General features: G+C 41.0%; 1 protein-coding gene across 1 annotated transcript in view; it reads left to right on the top strand.

Moving 5' to 3' along the window:
• The window catches only part of LOC139418779 (guanylate cyclase 1 soluble subunit beta 1), a 36,684-nt gene extending 23,436 nt beyond the window's left edge, over positions 1-13,248 (top strand). Inside the window, exons 11-13 of the mRNA XM_071168473.1 lie at positions 3,687-3,827; positions 11,301-11,455; positions 11,698-13,248. Of these exons, the coding sequence (XP_071024574.1) occupies positions 3,687-3,827; positions 11,301-11,455; positions 11,698-11,830 (429 nt within the window). The 3' untranslated portion in view covers positions 11,831-13,248. The remainder of the gene's footprint in view (positions 1-3,686; positions 3,828-11,300; positions 11,456-11,697) is intronic.
• Positions 13,249-16,864: the final 3,616 nt, after the last annotated feature.

The following is a 16,864-nucleotide window of genomic DNA, read 5'->3' on the forward strand; positions in this document are numbered from 1 at the left end:
AAGAAAGCAAAGGTAACTGAACTAAATGACTATTGCCCACTAGTACTCACCTCTGTCATCATGAAGTGCTATGAGAGACTAGTCAAGGATCATATCACCTCTACCTTACCTGCCACCCTAGACCCACTTCAATTTGCTTGCCGCCCCAATAGATCCACAGACGATGCAATCGCCATCACTCTGCACACTGCCCTATCCCATCTGGACATGAGGAATACCTTGGTGTTGGTGTTTTGCGACGTGTACTATTTAATGAAGCTGCCATTTGAGGACTTGTGAACTAGACACTCTAATGTACTTGTCCTCTTGCTCAGTTGTGAACCGGGGCCTCCCGCTTAGGGCTGGGCAATATGGACAAAATATCATATCATGGTATTTTCCAAATTTTTGACAGTATTTGACGGTATTTTATGTTTTTGATTAAAAATAAGTTCTACATTTGTGAGTGGTGCGTGACCCTAGGGTGGCAACGCATATATTCTAAATTATTTCAATGAAGATACTGTTCCACAAACAGCATGCTGATTTAGGCCTCCACCAGCACTATTATCAGGCTGAATTAGCTAGCTACGCTTGCTCTGACTCAGTATTTTTATTAGCTAGTTAGCTAGCCAGTCAACTAGCTAGCCAGCTAACTAGCGATTAGCATTAGTGGCTAACACGATTTGGCTTAACTTGCTAAAATAATACAAACTAGCTGTTTGCAGAAATAAGAAACACAAACTAATATTGTAATTATAGAACGCTTGTGGATTTATATTAAGATCAAATTGGAAACAACATTGTTGTCATCAACATTGTTGCATGTGCTGCATTGACCATTTAGACTAAATGGAAGTGTCTCGTGGTGTTACATGTGCTGCATTGACCATGCAGACTAAACGGAAGTGTCTCGTGGTCAAGCAACAACAAATGCGCTCCTTGAGTGACAGGGGGTGGGACTAGGTCTGTGTGGAATGTGGTGTGGTGAGAGAGAGAGAGCAGAGATGGATGACTCAAGTAGCGGTGTAAACTATAAAAATGGACGTTACACATGACATTTAACAAACCAAACATTCAAATACCGTTATAGAAGGTAAAGTAAAAACCCAAACCGGTCTGTGCATCAATACCGGTATATAGTAAAATACTGTATACTGTCCAGCCCTACTCCCACTCCTCTTTCTATTCTGGTTAGAGACAGTTTGTGTTTTTCTGTGACTGGAGTAGTACGCAGCGTTGAACGAGATCTTCAGTTTCTTGGCAATTTCTCGCATTTCTCAGAACAAGGACAGACTGAGTTTCAGAAGAAAGGTCTTTGTTTCTGGCCATTTTGAGCCTGTAAACGAACCCACAAATGCGGATGCTCCAGATACTCAACTAGTCGAAAGAAGGCCAGTTTTATTGCTTCTTTAATCACCATCACAGTTTTCAGCTGTGCTAACATAAGTGCAAAAGGGTTTTCTAATGATCAATTAGCCTTTTAAAATGATAAACTTGGATTAGCTAACACAAAGTGCCATTGGAACACAGGAGTGATGGTTGCTGATTATGGGCCTCTGTACACCTATGTAGATTATCCATAAACAAAATCTGCCGTTTCCAGCTACAATAGTCATTTACAACATTAACAATGTCTACACTGTATTTATGATCAATTTGATGTTATTTTAATGGAGAAAAAAATTGTTTTCTTTCAAAAACACAGACATTTTTAAGTGACCCCAAACTTTTGAACAGTAGTGTGTGTGTATGTATACACACACACATACACACACACACACACACACCCTTTAACCCCCTAAGATCCTTTTAGACCCCTCTTTCAGAGTCACTGAGATCTCTTCTTCTAGCCATGGTAGCCAAAGTAATAGGCAACTAGGCATTTGTATACATGGCCCTAAGCATGATGGGACATTTTAATTGCTTAATTAAGTCAGGAACCACACCTACAGTGGGGAGAACAAGTATTTGATACACTGCCGATTGTGCAGGTTTTCCCTACTTACAAAGCATGTAGAGGTCTGTAATTTTTTATCATAGGTACACTTCAACTGTGAGAGACGGAATCTAAAACAAAAATCCAGAAAATCACATTGTATGATTTGTAAGTAATTCATTTGCATTGATAACCATACTAGGCAGGGGTGGCATCCATTAGTCTAAATATTCCTGTTTCATTGCACAACCTTCAATGTTATGTCATAATTACGTATAATTCTGGCAAATTAGGCGGCCCAAACTGTTGCATATACACTGACTCTGCGTGCAATGAATGCAAGAGAAGTGACACAATTTCACCTGGTTAATATTGCCTGCTAACCTGGATTTCTTTTAGCTAAATATGCAGGTTTAAAATATATATACTTCTGTGTATTGATTTTAAGAAAGGCATTGATGTTCATGGTTAGGTACACATTGGAGCAACGATACGCACCGCATCAATTATATGCAACGCATGACACGCTAGATAAACTAGTAAAATCATCAACCATGTGTTAACTAGTTAACTAGTGATTATGATTGATTAATTGATTGTTTTTTATAAGATAAGTTTAATTCTAGCTAGCAACTTACCTTGACTTACTGCATTCGCGTAACAGGCAGTCTCCTCGTGGAGTGCAATGAGAGGCAGGTGGTTAGAGTGTTGGACTAGTTAACTGTAAAGTTTCAAGATTGAATCCCCCGAGCTGATAGGGTGAAAATCTCTCATTCTGCCCCTGAACGAGGCAGTTAACCCACCGTTCCTAGGCCGTTATTGAAAATAAGTGTTCTTAACTGACTTGCCTAGTTAAATAAAGATTAAATAAATATATATATATTTTTTTTGGGCAATATCGGTGACCAAAAATACAGATTTCCGATTGTTATGGAAACTTGAAATCGGCCCTAATTAATCGGCCATTCCGATTAATCGGTCAACCTCTATTTGTGACCTCAAGTGGCACTTTCTAGTTTGATGAACCACTGAAATCCAAAGATCCTTTTCATCATAAGGATTTACATTAAGGGGAAAAAATATTGTGTGTTATAAGATTCTGCATAGTAACAGAAATAGCTCTCTCTACCTTTCAGTGGAAACAGTAAGTGATATAAAAGTGTCAAAAAGAATAGTGTTAAAAATGACAGTGTGGGCCTGCCGGGTGGCGCAGTGGTTAAGGGCGCTGTACTGCAGCGCCAGCTGTGCCATCAGAGTCCTGGGTTCGCGCCCAGGCTCTGTCGTAACCGGCCGCGACCGGGAGGTCCGTGGGGCGACGCACAGGTTAGGGAGGGCTTGGTCAGTAGGGGTGTCCTTGTCTCATCGCGCACCAGCGACTCCTGTGGCGGGCTGGGCGCAGTGTACGCTAGCCAAGGTGGCCAGGTGCACGGTGTTTCCTCCGGCGCATTGGTGCGGCTGGCTTCCGGGTTGGATGTGCGCTGTGTTAAAGAAGCAGCGGCTTGGTTGGTTGTGTGTCGGAGGACGCATGACTTTCAACCTTCGTCTCTCCCGAGCCCATACGGGAGTTGTAGCGATGAGACAAGATAGTAGCTACTACAACAATTGGATACTACGAAATTGGGGAGAAAAAGGGGTAAAAATTAAAAAAATAAAAAAAATGACAGTGTTTTCTAGTCTTCACGTCCTTTTCACATTTAACCACTTACATCTCACAGCATTTTCTGATATAACGTTATGCCTTGTAACCAAAATGTCTCTCTTTCTATAGGTGGAGACAGTGGGTGATAAGTACATGACGGTCAGTGGGCTGCCAGAACCATGTACCCACCACGCTCAATCTATCTGCCACCTGGCCCTGGACATGATGGAGATTGCTGGACAGGTCAAAGTGGATGAAGATCCAGTACAGGTGAGGATGGGATATGTTTATTTTTTCCAACATTTTGACCCAAATCAATTGAGAAATGGAGCAAACGTGAAATGCTAGTGCTGGCTGAACCATATCAGCAGCCTTGTCCAGAAACAACAAAGTGCTAGACGAGGGGTGGGCAATAATTGTGGCTCGAGGGCCACATGGGGATTTCGAAATTCAACTGAGGGACACATTTTTGGGGGGACCAATTTGTTCACATCTATTGAGGTGTCTGAAAAATTGCAGTTATTTCAGTATACAGTGTTTCGGAAAGTATTCAGACCGCTTGACTTTTTCCAAATTTTGTTAGGTTACAGCCTTATTCTAAAGTTGATTAAAAACAGGTTTTTAGAATTGTTTTCTAATTTATAAACAAATATTAAAAAATATCACATTTACATAAGTATTCAGACCTTTTACTCAGTACTTTGTTGAAGCACCTTTGGCAGCGATTACAGCCTCGAGTCTTCTTGGGTATGACGGTACAAGCTTGGCACACCTGTAGTCTTCTCTGCAGATCCTCTCCAGCTCTGTCAGGGTGGATGGGGAGCGTTGCAGCACAGCTATTTTCAGGTCTCTCCAGGTATGTTAGATCGGGTTCAAGTCCAGGCTCTGGCTGGGCCACTCAAGGACATTCAGACACTTGTCACAAAGCCACTCATACATTGTCTTGGCTGTGTGCTTAGGGTTGATGTCCTGTTGGAAGGTGAACCTTCATCCCAATCTGAAGGCCTGAGCGCTCTGGAGCAGGTTTTCATCAAGGATCTCTCTGTACTTTGCTCCGTTCATCTTTGCCTTGATCCTGACTCCCAGTCCCTGCTGCTGAAAAACATCCCCACAGCATGATGCTGCCACCACCATGCTTCACCGTAGGGATGGTGCCAGGTTTCCTCCAGACGTGACTCTTGAAATGTAGGCCAAAGAGTTTCATCAGACCAGAGAATCTTGTTTCTCATGGTCTGAGAGTCTTTAGGGTACCTTTTGTCAAACTCCAAGCGGGCTGTCATGTGCCTTTTACTGAGGAGTGGCTTCCGCCTGGCCACTCTTCCGTAAAGGGTGCAGAGATGATTGTCCTTCTGAAAGTTTCTCCCATCTCCACAGAGGAACTCTAGAGCTCTGTCAGAGTGACCATTGGGTTCTTGATCACCTCCCTGACCAAGGCCCTTCTCCCCCAATTGCCGGGCGGCCAGCTCTAGGAAAAGTCTTAGTGGTTCCAAACTTCTTCCATTTAAGAATGATAGAGGCCACTGTGTTCTTGAGGATCTTCAATGCTGCAGACATTTTTTGGTACCCTTACCCAGATCTGTGCCTTGACACAATCCTGTCTCGGAGCTCTACAGACAATTCCTTCCACCCCATGGCTTGGTTTTTGCTCTGTCATGCACTGTCAACTGTGGGACCCAATGTAGACAGGTGTGTGCCTTTCCAAATAATGTCCAATCAATTGAAATTACCACAGGTGGACTCAAATGAAAAAGTTTGTAAAAATGTGTAAAAAACTGTTTTTGCTATGTCCTGTATTGTGTGTAGATTGCTGAGGATTTTTTATTTAATCCATTTTATATTAAGGGAGTAATGTAACAAAATGTGGAAAAAGTCAAGGGGTCTGAATAATTTCCGAAGGCACTGTATGTTAGAATTGTAATAATTGTACTTGGGAAGGCAGATCAAGTACTTTTTTTTTTTTTTTTACCAAGAGCAAACAACAATTTGCATGTGAACACTCTGAATCCTAAATTATTACTTCACATTCAAATTATTACTCCACCAGGTTGCGCCTGGGACGCAACCTGGTTTTCAAAACAATCACTTTTCTCCTGGTGCAATGTCCGCCCATCCGGGCCAGTTTAATCAAATTCCCTCATTGTAACATTGCTGTAGCCCTCAGTTACAGGAATAGGCGTATAGGTGGTTGAGAGAGCACATGAGGGCCACATCCCAATTATCTTATGGTGTGCATTTGCCAACTCCTCATCTTGGGAGTATGCAAGTGCACACTTCGGGTGAAGGGAAGAGTATCGGGACACAACTCAGCAACATGACAGCAACAAGTCAAAAAACATTTGAGTACTGCCTATGAGAAGAAAGGGTGCTCCACACACAGTTTGTTCGCAGTGTGTGATACAATGTGTCTTTGGGTGGCACAATCACTGCCAAGTAATGACTTGTAATGACTTGCAAAAAATACAGTATGCAGTATCTTACCTTTGTTTGCAAACTCTGCCTCCTATCTATCCAAGTAGTAGTACATAATATGGGATACTTACTTGTACATATCCTACATTACCCTTTGTTCCACATTGTTCATCTGTTCCATTACATTACACATAAGAGTAATTGGACGAGGGTGTCTTCTGTACGGGGGAGTTTTGTTAAGATGCTCGGTCTGAACATTAACATGGATCACTTGCGGTACGGTTTTGGAAGCATAAGGACCTCATCTTTCATATCAGCGAGAGATAATAAAAAAATAAAAAATAAAGGTTAAATTGATACACACCTTGCTAGAGCTAGTGTTCCCACACAGCCACGTTACAGCGTGTGTTTACGGAAGACGGAAGACAGAGGGACCACCTGTGCTAATTAGCTATCTAGCATGCTCTGAACACCTGTGTGTAATGAAAGAGGGCCATCAGAAACGTGTTGTCACTGAAAAATACTGTTGACTGTACCTGTGATAAAGCCGGTTAAATCAGTGTACAGTAACTGTACATTTTGCATTTGTGAAATTATTTTGATGTGATATGAAAGTAAAGGGCCTTGTGTTTCTAGAACCGTATCGCAATTGATAATCAATTTTGTGCTCCATAGAAATTAATGGTAAATAATGGAGTCATTTTGGAGTCACTTTTATTGTAAATAAGAATAGAATAGGTTTCTAAACACTTTGCATTAATGTGGATGCTACCATGACTACGGATAGTCCTGGATGAATCGTGAATAATGATGAGTGAGAAAGTTACAGATGCACAACCCCCAAAACATATTAACCTCTTACCATTATAATAACAGGGGAGGTTAACATTTTGGGGGTGGTATGATATTTGTGCTGTACAACAAAAATATATTTATAATGGTATCTAATATCATATCTTATAAATACATTTTCATCATGTAATCTCAACATATTCATAACAACAAAATACAATGTTTCCCATTGTTTACACTCTGTTTTGAACATTTATTGTCGCCATGACTATGACAGGCTATCTTGACTGGCACTAACTTTAGCTGACATTAGCTTCTATGCTAATGGTCTTTTATACATTAATTAAACTAACATGATAAAAAATAACAATTATATCATTACACTCCGCTTAACTTGGTGTTTCATATCCTATGCTTTATAACTCACTCACCGTGATGATAACGTTAATAATTTGTTTATCTGGTGCTTTTCTCTTCAGTTTTCAGTTCAACTCATTCAACTGACTCACTGACTTGGCAGGCTAGCGCAAGATTGTGTGAAGCAACCACTAGAGCAGGCCGAAACAAGCTACAGTTGTCAGGGCTACAGTTGTAATGTGGAGATGTGCAAGTTTGTAGATGTGTATCTATGTTTGGTTTTGTTAGTCCTATTAATAAGAAAGTGAGATAAGTAAATAGTAAGGATATGATGCAATATACTTGATATTTGAGCTTTATGAGCTTTATCTTGGCCAGATTGCAGTTGTAAATGAGAACTTGTTCTCAACTTGCCTACCTGGTTAAATAAAGGTGAAATAAAAATAAATAAATATCACAAATCATAAACCCAGGAAATTATAATCATAAGCATATTTCATTCATGAAATATGTATCATATTACATTAAACAAATTATAAGAGTATTGCGATATACAGTACTGACTCTTATTTAGTAATCTCTTTTTTATCGTCCCGTCTCAGAAATTAGTGAATGATTTGTTTTACCCCTTAGTATTTTTTAGCATAAAGTATTTATAAACTCTTCTTTAAAAAAGCCACTGTCCACATAAGACATTGTAAGAGCTGTAACTTGGATGTTAAACAGCAGACTTTTTGTTTAACTGACGGATTGAGTTTGTTATTGTATCAGTGACTCTTGGAGACTTGGCATTGGAAAATCACATCTGGCTAACAAAACATTGTTTATCAGACACATGGCATGGGGTGGAGAGGATCCCAGTTTGGCAGTAGAAACAACCTCCAATCATCTCACTGCCCAAGGTATAAAAAAAAATAGGTCCCCATTCCACGTTATCCTAAACATTTAGTGTTCAGCTTGTGTTCTGTTCTCACTGTTCGAGCACTGAAGGTCCTGAACCCGTAAGAGACCCAAATAGAGGATCTGCTACGTTCGATGGAATGTTTATGGATTTGTTATTTCATTTAGAGTCTAAATATTTCATCTCATTTTACGTGCGCTTTCTTTCACCTTACACATATGTAACAGTATAACTTTAGACCGTCCCCTCGCCCATACCCGGGCGCGAACCAGGGACTCTTTGCACACATCAACAACAGTCACCCACGAAGCAACGTTACCCATCGCTCCACAAAAGCCGCGGCCCTTGCAGAGCAAGGGGAACCACTACTTCAAGGTCTCAGAGCAAGTGACGTCAACGATTGAAACGCTATTTAGCGCGCACCACCGCTTACTAGCTAGCAGTTTCACATCCGTTACACATAGTTTTAAATGACAAATACCATCATTACATTATGTAGGTATATGTAAACAAATGACCTGTATTTACGCCAGTGTAACAGTTCCAATCATGGCACCAGATATTGAAGGTATGTCTACTATAAACAGGAAATTGAGAGTCCAAAAATGACTGCATACTGCAAAACACTGCTCGCCCGTAGCAATTTCCCCAAAAACAAACCGTTATAACAGTCTTCATCTATCATGTTCTCTCTTTTCATGACCTCATCTAACTAGGCACACAGAGCCAGTGCCACATTTAAACAGTGTAAAGACTTCTTATTTGTCAAATGAAATGGATCCTCATGCAATAAGGGGTGGAAGGGGCTGGCACAGTCATATAAATATACTAACATACTCAGACCATGGCAATTTGACTGGTACACTCAATTCCTAATTCTATTGGCACACTCCCTCAGGGCCGGATTACCTAATGGGCACACAGGGGGGCCCCTAGATAGTATTTGAAAACGTAGGTTGTGAGCCCCCAGGAGGATGGGGCCACTGCAGACAGAATATTATGAACACGTCGGTTGTGAACCGCCTGGAGGTTGGGCCCCCCCCCCAGATAGCATATGACCTCATCAGTTGAGGGCCCCCTGGAGGTCGGGCAAACGCAGCCCTGAGTCCCAAAGAGCTGTATAGAACTGTAGAGATCCTGAGAAACCTTGACCTTGTAACACCTCCAAACTCATGTTCCAAAAACATGTTCGCAGTTGTTTCAACCGTGCTCACATTTAGACACATTGCAGAGATGTTATAAACAACAACACTGCAGCAGATCCATTGTTAAACATTCCATGACCAATGACTAGTTATCTTGTCTCTGGTGTTTATCCATGTCTTTGTGGAACACAAATCATCAACCCTGTCTATTGTTTAACGTTGGCTTAACATTTGGTTACAAAGATGTAAACGTCATGGTGGGTGTTATGTAAACAGTACATTTACTATAGACAGTCGGTTCCAAAATGGTTAGCTATATGGAAGTTATGATGGTAGGAATGTTGTGTGAATTATCTGATACAGTGGGGCAAAAAAGTATTAAGTCAGCCACCAATTGTGCAAGTTCTCCCACTTAAAAAGATGAGAGAGGCCTGTAATTTTCATCATAGGTACACTTCAACTATGACAGACAAAATGAGAGAAAAAAATCCAGAAAATCACATTGTAGGATTTTTAATTTATTTATTAGCAAATTTTGGTGGAAAATAAGTATTTGGTCAATAACATAAGTTTATCTCAATACTTTGTTATATACCCTTTGTTGGCAATGACAGAGGTCAAACGTTTTCTGTAAGTCTTCACAAGGTTTTCACACACTGTTGCTGGTATTTTGGCCCATTCCTCCATGCAGATCTCCTCTAGAGCAGTGATGTTTTGGGGCTGTTGCTGGGCAACACGGACTTTCAACTCCCTCCAAAGATTTTCTATGGGGTTGAGATCTGGAGACTGGCTAGGCCACTCCAGGACCTTGAAATGCTTCTTACGAAGCCACTCCTTCGTTGCCAGGGCGGCGTGTTTGGGATCATTGTCATGCTGAAAGACCCAGCCACGTTTCATCTTCAATGCCCTTGCTGATGGAAGGAGGTTTTCACTCAAAATCTCACGATACATGGCCCCATTCATTATTTCCTTTACACGGATCAGTCCTCCTGGTCCCTTTGCAGAAAAACAGCACCAAAGCATGATGTTTCCACCCCCATGCTTCACAGTAGGTATGGTGTTCTTTGGATGCAACTCAGCATTCTTTGTCCTCCAAACACGGCGAGTTGAGTTTTTACCGAAAAGTCCCTGGCGGCGTAGTGTGTTACTGATGGTAGGCTTTGTTACTTTGGTCCCAGCTCTCTGCAGGTCATTCACTAGGTCCCCCCGTGTGGTTCTGGGATTTTTGCTCACCGTTCTTGTGATCATTTTGACCCCACGGGGTGAGATCTTGCGTGGAGCCCCAGATCGAGGGAGATTATCAGTGGTCTTGTATGTCTTCCATTTCCTAATAATTGCTCCCACAGTTGATTTCTTCAAACCAAGCTGCTTACCTATTGCAGATTCAGTCTTCCCAGCCTGCTGCAGGTTTCTGGTGTCCTTTGACAGCTCTTTGGTCTTGGCCATAGTGGAGTTTGGAGTGTGACTGTTTGAGGTTGTGGACAGGTGTCTTTTATACTGATAACAAGTTCATACAGGTGCCATTAATACAGGTAATGAGTGGAGGACAGAGGAGCCTCTTAAAGAAGAAGTTACAGGTCTGTGAGAGCCAGAAATCTTGCTTGTTTGTAGGTGACCAAATACTTATTTTCCACCATATTTGCAAATAAATTCATAAAAAATCCTACAATGTGATTTTCTGGATTTGTTTTCTCATTTTGTCTGTCGTAGTTGAAGAGTACCTATGATGAAAACTACAGGCCTCTCTCATATTTTTAAGTGGGAGAACTTGCACAATTGGTGGCTGACTAAATACTTTTTTGCCCCACTGTATATACTGGGTTATTACATGGCAGGTGATCAGACACTGAAAAGTCCAAACAGCTTGATGAAGTCAATAGGTTCATGCACACTGTTCAGCATGTGCCAATATTGTGGGAATCGAGGGATTAAAGAAAAGTTTTTTTAAACCGAGTGTAATCCCGCTCCACCTTTAGTATGTTTCATGCTTTATTAGACAGACATAAAACCGGTGCTGGGACACAGGCAGGTAGGTTTGAAATGGGGATCAAACCCCGGGCTCCATTGGGGAGGCATGTACATATGTGTTACTTACTCGACCGTGACACAGTTTTCTTGACAATCCTCTTCTCTCCATAGATAACCATTGGGATCCACACAGGAGAGGTGGTAACTGGGGTCATAGGTCAAAGGATGCCCCGCTACTGCCTGTTTGGAAATACTGTCAACCTCACCAGCCGTACAGAAACCACAGGAGAGAAGGGAAAAATCAACATTTCAGAATATACTTACAGGTAAGGATAAATATGCCGTTATTTAGATGAATGAGACATTGCTGTGAACTGCTCATCCATTCTTTGTAAGATCGTGCATGGCATGGTATATTACCCTATATGACCCTGTCCTTCAACCCTCCTGTATGTGTGTGTCTTGGGGGTTGGGCTAAAGGGAGAAAAAATTACTTATTTTGAAGCAGCCTTTGGAAACAACATATTGTTGAAATCTGTGAAAATGTGGGAAATACCTTTGATTTCAGGTGTTTGCAGTCGACAGAGAATGCTGACCCTCAGTTTCATTTGGAGTACCGAGGACCCATCACCATGAAAGGCAAGAAGGAGCCCATGAATGTGTACTTTCTGTCTCGCAAAAGTACTGAAAGCGATGTTTGATCACAAAAGTATTTCCCTTTCCCCAGCCGGAAAAATGCATGAAAGTGTAATTTTTGGGTTCTAATTTGGTTTTACGGGTTGAAGAGACGTCAGATAACCAAATTAGAACCAAGAGAAGATGTCCTTTTCTGGCCGCTAAAAAGATAAGTTAAAAAAACATTTTTACAATCAACATAAAACTGGACCATAACTCATGCCTGACCAGTTTTGCTCACTGGGTCACTTGTCAGTTTCAAGAACCTGCTGTATCTGAAGACAATTTTAACGTCTAGAAATATACCTTGTTCTCTCCTTCACCAACAGTTATTCTTATTGTTAGTATATATGTTTGTTACAAGTGACAAAGGTAGATTATAAATTTAAGTTAGTATGATGAAGATGAAGAACCTATTTTTATGGATATACTGTAGGTACTGGCATGTACTGTAATACAACGTCATGTATTTTCTTTCTCTATCCATTCCAGCATTTAAAGTAGTATTTTACCCTCAAGGTATTCTGCATTCTATGTATTTATTCACTAAAGTTGTATCTGTGCACTGATTTTCTTTGTTATTTTTATTTGTGGTATAATATACATGGTATAATATACATGTATTGGCCAAATCATAATCTCAACTGTGAATTCCATATTCTGTAGAATACAGAATATATTCTGTTAAATATTTCACTTAAATGTCCAAATACATTTTAACACCAATAAGCAGTGTTGTGTAGTAGTGAACTACATGTAGTTCAACTAGTAAATTAACTAAATTATGCAGTATCTTGGTGGTAGTTGAACTACATTAAAATCTAGGTAGTGTTGTCATTAGTTAATAACTTTCTTTGCCATGTAGTGGTGTAGCTAACTACTGGAACTAAACACTATTCTTTTTGCAAAAATAAAATAAAATATGGGTGACGTAGGCAATCATTTCCTTTTTTTTTCGACCTCAGACCTGCCTAATTCTCACTTGAAACATCGTTTTTGTGTTTAATAGGCTAAATTACATATTCGGTTAACATATGGCCCCAACTTGATCTATTCTTGCAATTTGTAGACTATGACATTTCAGATTTACATTTCATAATTTTCACGATTTGAATGTAGAGAACTACTTTTTCAAAGTGACTTTAGTTAAGTAAACTATATTTTTCTTAAGGGTAGATTTAGTATAGCTTAACTTCTTCCAGTGTGAAGTAATTGGTAGCTTGATAAATTATATTGTCAGAGTAGCTTCCCTAACACTGCCAATATGTTGTTCTGTAAGTGTGACATTTATTTTAAACTGCACTCACCCCAAAAAAACTTGTTCATGTGCAAGTGCCTCACAATGTGGCATGCTATTGTGAAGGAAAATACTATTGTTTTTACATAAATGAATTCACTGTTTGTTTCATTGATGATTTTTGTTGAATAAAAAGAGGCTACCAGAGCTGTGGTATTATTTATTTGTTAGTTTTATTACTTATTTCCATGCTGGCATGTAATGGGGATTGTTCGTAGGCTGGTGGAACCAGCAGAGATCGGGCTGCTTCCACCAGGCTAGATAGTTGGGACAATAATAGGAGAAATGTATCAAATATTTGAAAAGGAGTGGATTGTCAAGGAGTAAGTGAGGCAAGAGGTAATTCTACTATACATACACTACTGTACCAAGTGAGCAGAGGAATTAGAAAACAGTTCATGCATTTTGAACAGTCACTGTTTGCAACTGAAATAGTCAACCTTGCAGAAGCAGAGGAAATCATCCTTGGTTAATGCGCCCTCAAGTGGCCAGTTGTTGATACTGACTGACATATCAGCTGAGTACACAGATCAGAGTACACAAAAAATGTACACAAAACCATGTGTCTTACCCTACCACCCACCCTCCCTAATGATCCTGAATTATTTGATTGTCTTTCTATCCTAGTATTGAGGTACACATCATATAGATATCTACACACATCAATAAAAATTAAAACTCAGGTACATAATCAACCAGACAACAAAATAAATTAAAACTTGCCATGTCCTATAAAATAAATCAAATAAAATGTTATTGTTCGCGTGCACATATTCTGCAGATGTTATAGCAGGTATGGGTTTTTAGAAATGTTTGCAAATTAAAAACAGAAATAGTACATTTACATAAGTATTCAGACACTTTATTCAGTACTTTGTTGAAGCACCTTTGGCAGCGATTACAGTCTCGAGTCTTCTTGGGTATGACGGTACAAGCTTGGCACACCTGTATTTTTTTTTTTTTTCCATTCTTCTCTGCAGATCCTCTCAAACTCTCAGGTTGGATGGGGAGCGACGCTTCACAGCTATTTTTAGGTCTCCAGGTATGTTTGATCGATCGGGTTCAAGTCCGGGCTCTAGCTGGGCCACTCAAGGACATTTAGAGACTTGTCCCAGAGCCACTCCTGCATTGTCTTGGCTGTGTGCTTAGGATCGATGTCCTGTTGGAAGGTAAACCTTCACCACAGTCTAAGGTCCTGAGTGCTCTGGAGCAGCTTTTCATCAAGGATCTCTCTTCACTTTGCACAATCCTGACTAGTCTCCCAGTCCCTGCCACTGAAACACATCAGCACAGCATGATGCTGCCACCACTTCACCGTATGGATGGTGCCAGGTTTCCTCCAGACGTGACAATTGGCATTCAGGCCAAATACTTCAGTCTTGGTTTCATCAGACCAGAGAATCTTGTTTCTCATGGTCTGAGAGTCCTTTGGGTGCCTTTTGTCAAACTCCAAGCGGGCTATCAGGTGCCTTTTACTGAGGAGTGGCTTCCGTCTGGCCACTCTACCATAAAGGCCTAATTGATTGAGTGCTGTAGGGATGTTTGTCCTTCTGGAAGGATCTTCCATCTCCACAGAGGAACTCTGAATCTCTGTCAGTGTCACCTCCCTGACAAAGGCCCTTCTCCCCCGATTGCTGAGATTGGCCGGGCGGAGTCTTGGTGGTTTCAAACCTCTTCCATTTAAGACATTTTTGGGTACCCTTCTACAGATCTCTGCCTCGACACAATCCTGTCTCGGAGCTCTACAGACAATTCTTTCGACCTCATGTCTTGGTTTTTGCTCTGACATGCACTGTCAACTGTGGGATATTATATAGGCAGGTATGTCCCTTTCCAAATCCTGTCCAATCACTTGAAATTACCACAGGTGGACTCCAATCAAGTTGTAGAAACATCTCAAGGATGATCAGTGGAAACAGGATGCGCCAGAGCTCAATTTCGAGTCTCATAGCAAAGGGGTCTGAATACTTATGTAAATAAGATATTTATTTTTTCCTTTTTTTTTGTTGCAAAAAAACAAACTTATTTCACTTTGTTATTATAGGATATTGTGTGTAGATTGATGAGGAAAACATTTAATGTAATACATTTTAGAATAAGGCTGTAATGTAACAAAATGTGGAAAAAGTAAAGTGGTCAGAATACTTTCCGAAGGCACCGTACATATAGACATAGAGGGGCCTTTCTGAGAGGGTCACATATTTTTGCCCTGCTGCTGTGTGACAGGTTATCAAATCAAATCAAATCAAATGTATTTATATAGCCCTTCGTACACCAGCTGATATCTCAAAGTGCTGTACAGAAACCCAGCCTAAAACCCCAAACAGCAAGCAATGCAGGTGTAGAAGCACGGTGGCTAGGAAAAACTCCCTAGAAAGGCCAAAACCTAGGAAGAAACCTAGAGAGGAACCAGGCTATGTGGGGTGGCCAGTCCTCTTCTGGCTGTGCCGGGTGGAGATTATAACAGAACATGGCCAAGATGTTCAAATGTTCATAAATGACCAGCATGGTCGAATAATAATAAGGCAGAACAGTTGAAACTGGAGCAGCAGCACGGTCAGGTGGACTGGGGACAACAAGGAGTCATCATGTCAGGTAGTCCTGGGGCATGGTCCTAGGGCGCAGGTCCTCCGAGAGAGAGAAAGAAAGAGAGAAGGAGAGAATTAGAGAACGCACACTTAGATTCACACAGGACACCGAATAGGACAGGAGAAGTACTCCAGATAAAACAAACTGACCCTAGCCCCCCGACACATAAACTACTGCAGCATAAATACTGGAGGCTGAGACAGGAGGGGTCAGGAGACACTGTGGCCCCATCCGAGGACACCCCCAGACAGGGCCAAACAGGAAGGATATAACCCCACCCACTTTGCCAAAGCACAGCCCCCACACCACTAGAGGGATATCTTCAACCACCAACTTACCATCCTGAGACAAGGCTGAGTATAGCCGACAAAGACCTCCGCCACGGCACAACCCAAGGGGGGGGGCGCCAACCCAGACAGGATGACCACATCAGTGAATCAACCCACTCAGGTGACGCACCCCCTCCAGGGACGGCATGAGAGAGCCCCAGTAAGCCAGTGACCCTGAAGTTGAGTATCTGATGTTATCCATCAGCAAGCAAAGAGAGCCTGAAGTGCTCTCTCAGTCATATATATTGCTTTGCCTTTAGCCTAACAGGTTTACTTTCTCTTCTTTAGAGAATGCACATCAAGATGGCAGGCCCGAATTCCAAATAGGATGTCAGACATTATACTTTCATAATGTAACTCATGATTCAATCCGTTCATGCCTTGTTGACAATTAACCCTTTAAAGGCAATGCTCCCGTGTTTGCAGAGACCACACTCACGGTCAATTCTGCAGATGTTGGCTAAATCGGAAATTACCTTTAAAGTGTTGTCGAAAAAACACCATTGGATTGAATAGCGGCTTTAGTATTTTCTTCATTCACCATCTCCTGTAGCTGTAATATCTCAATAAGCAACTAAATTAAATGTAAAAAAAGAGTAAAATGTTTTACACCAGATGTGCAGTTTTATCATCTTTACAAACATTCAGTATAATTGAAGTATAATTATTTTAGGAATGTTGTTAAAAAAGCCTTGTTGCAGGTTTACATGGGAATAATGTGATAACTTCAAAGAAAATAAAAACCAGCACACTGTTCTTGCTAGTATGGCTTATTTCATTAAAGGTTAGCCTACGTGGTGAACTCTTGGCCAATCTTCTGAGCTTTTTGATGTGCCGGGCTCAAA

The sequence above is a fragment of the Oncorhynchus clarkii genome, chromosome 10 (genome assembly GCF_045791955.1).
Source record: "Oncorhynchus clarkii lewisi isolate Uvic-CL-2024 chromosome 10, UVic_Ocla_1.0, whole genome shotgun sequence".
In the NCBI taxonomy this organism is placed as follows: Eukaryota; Metazoa; Chordata; class Actinopteri; order Salmoniformes; family Salmonidae; genus Oncorhynchus; species Oncorhynchus clarkii.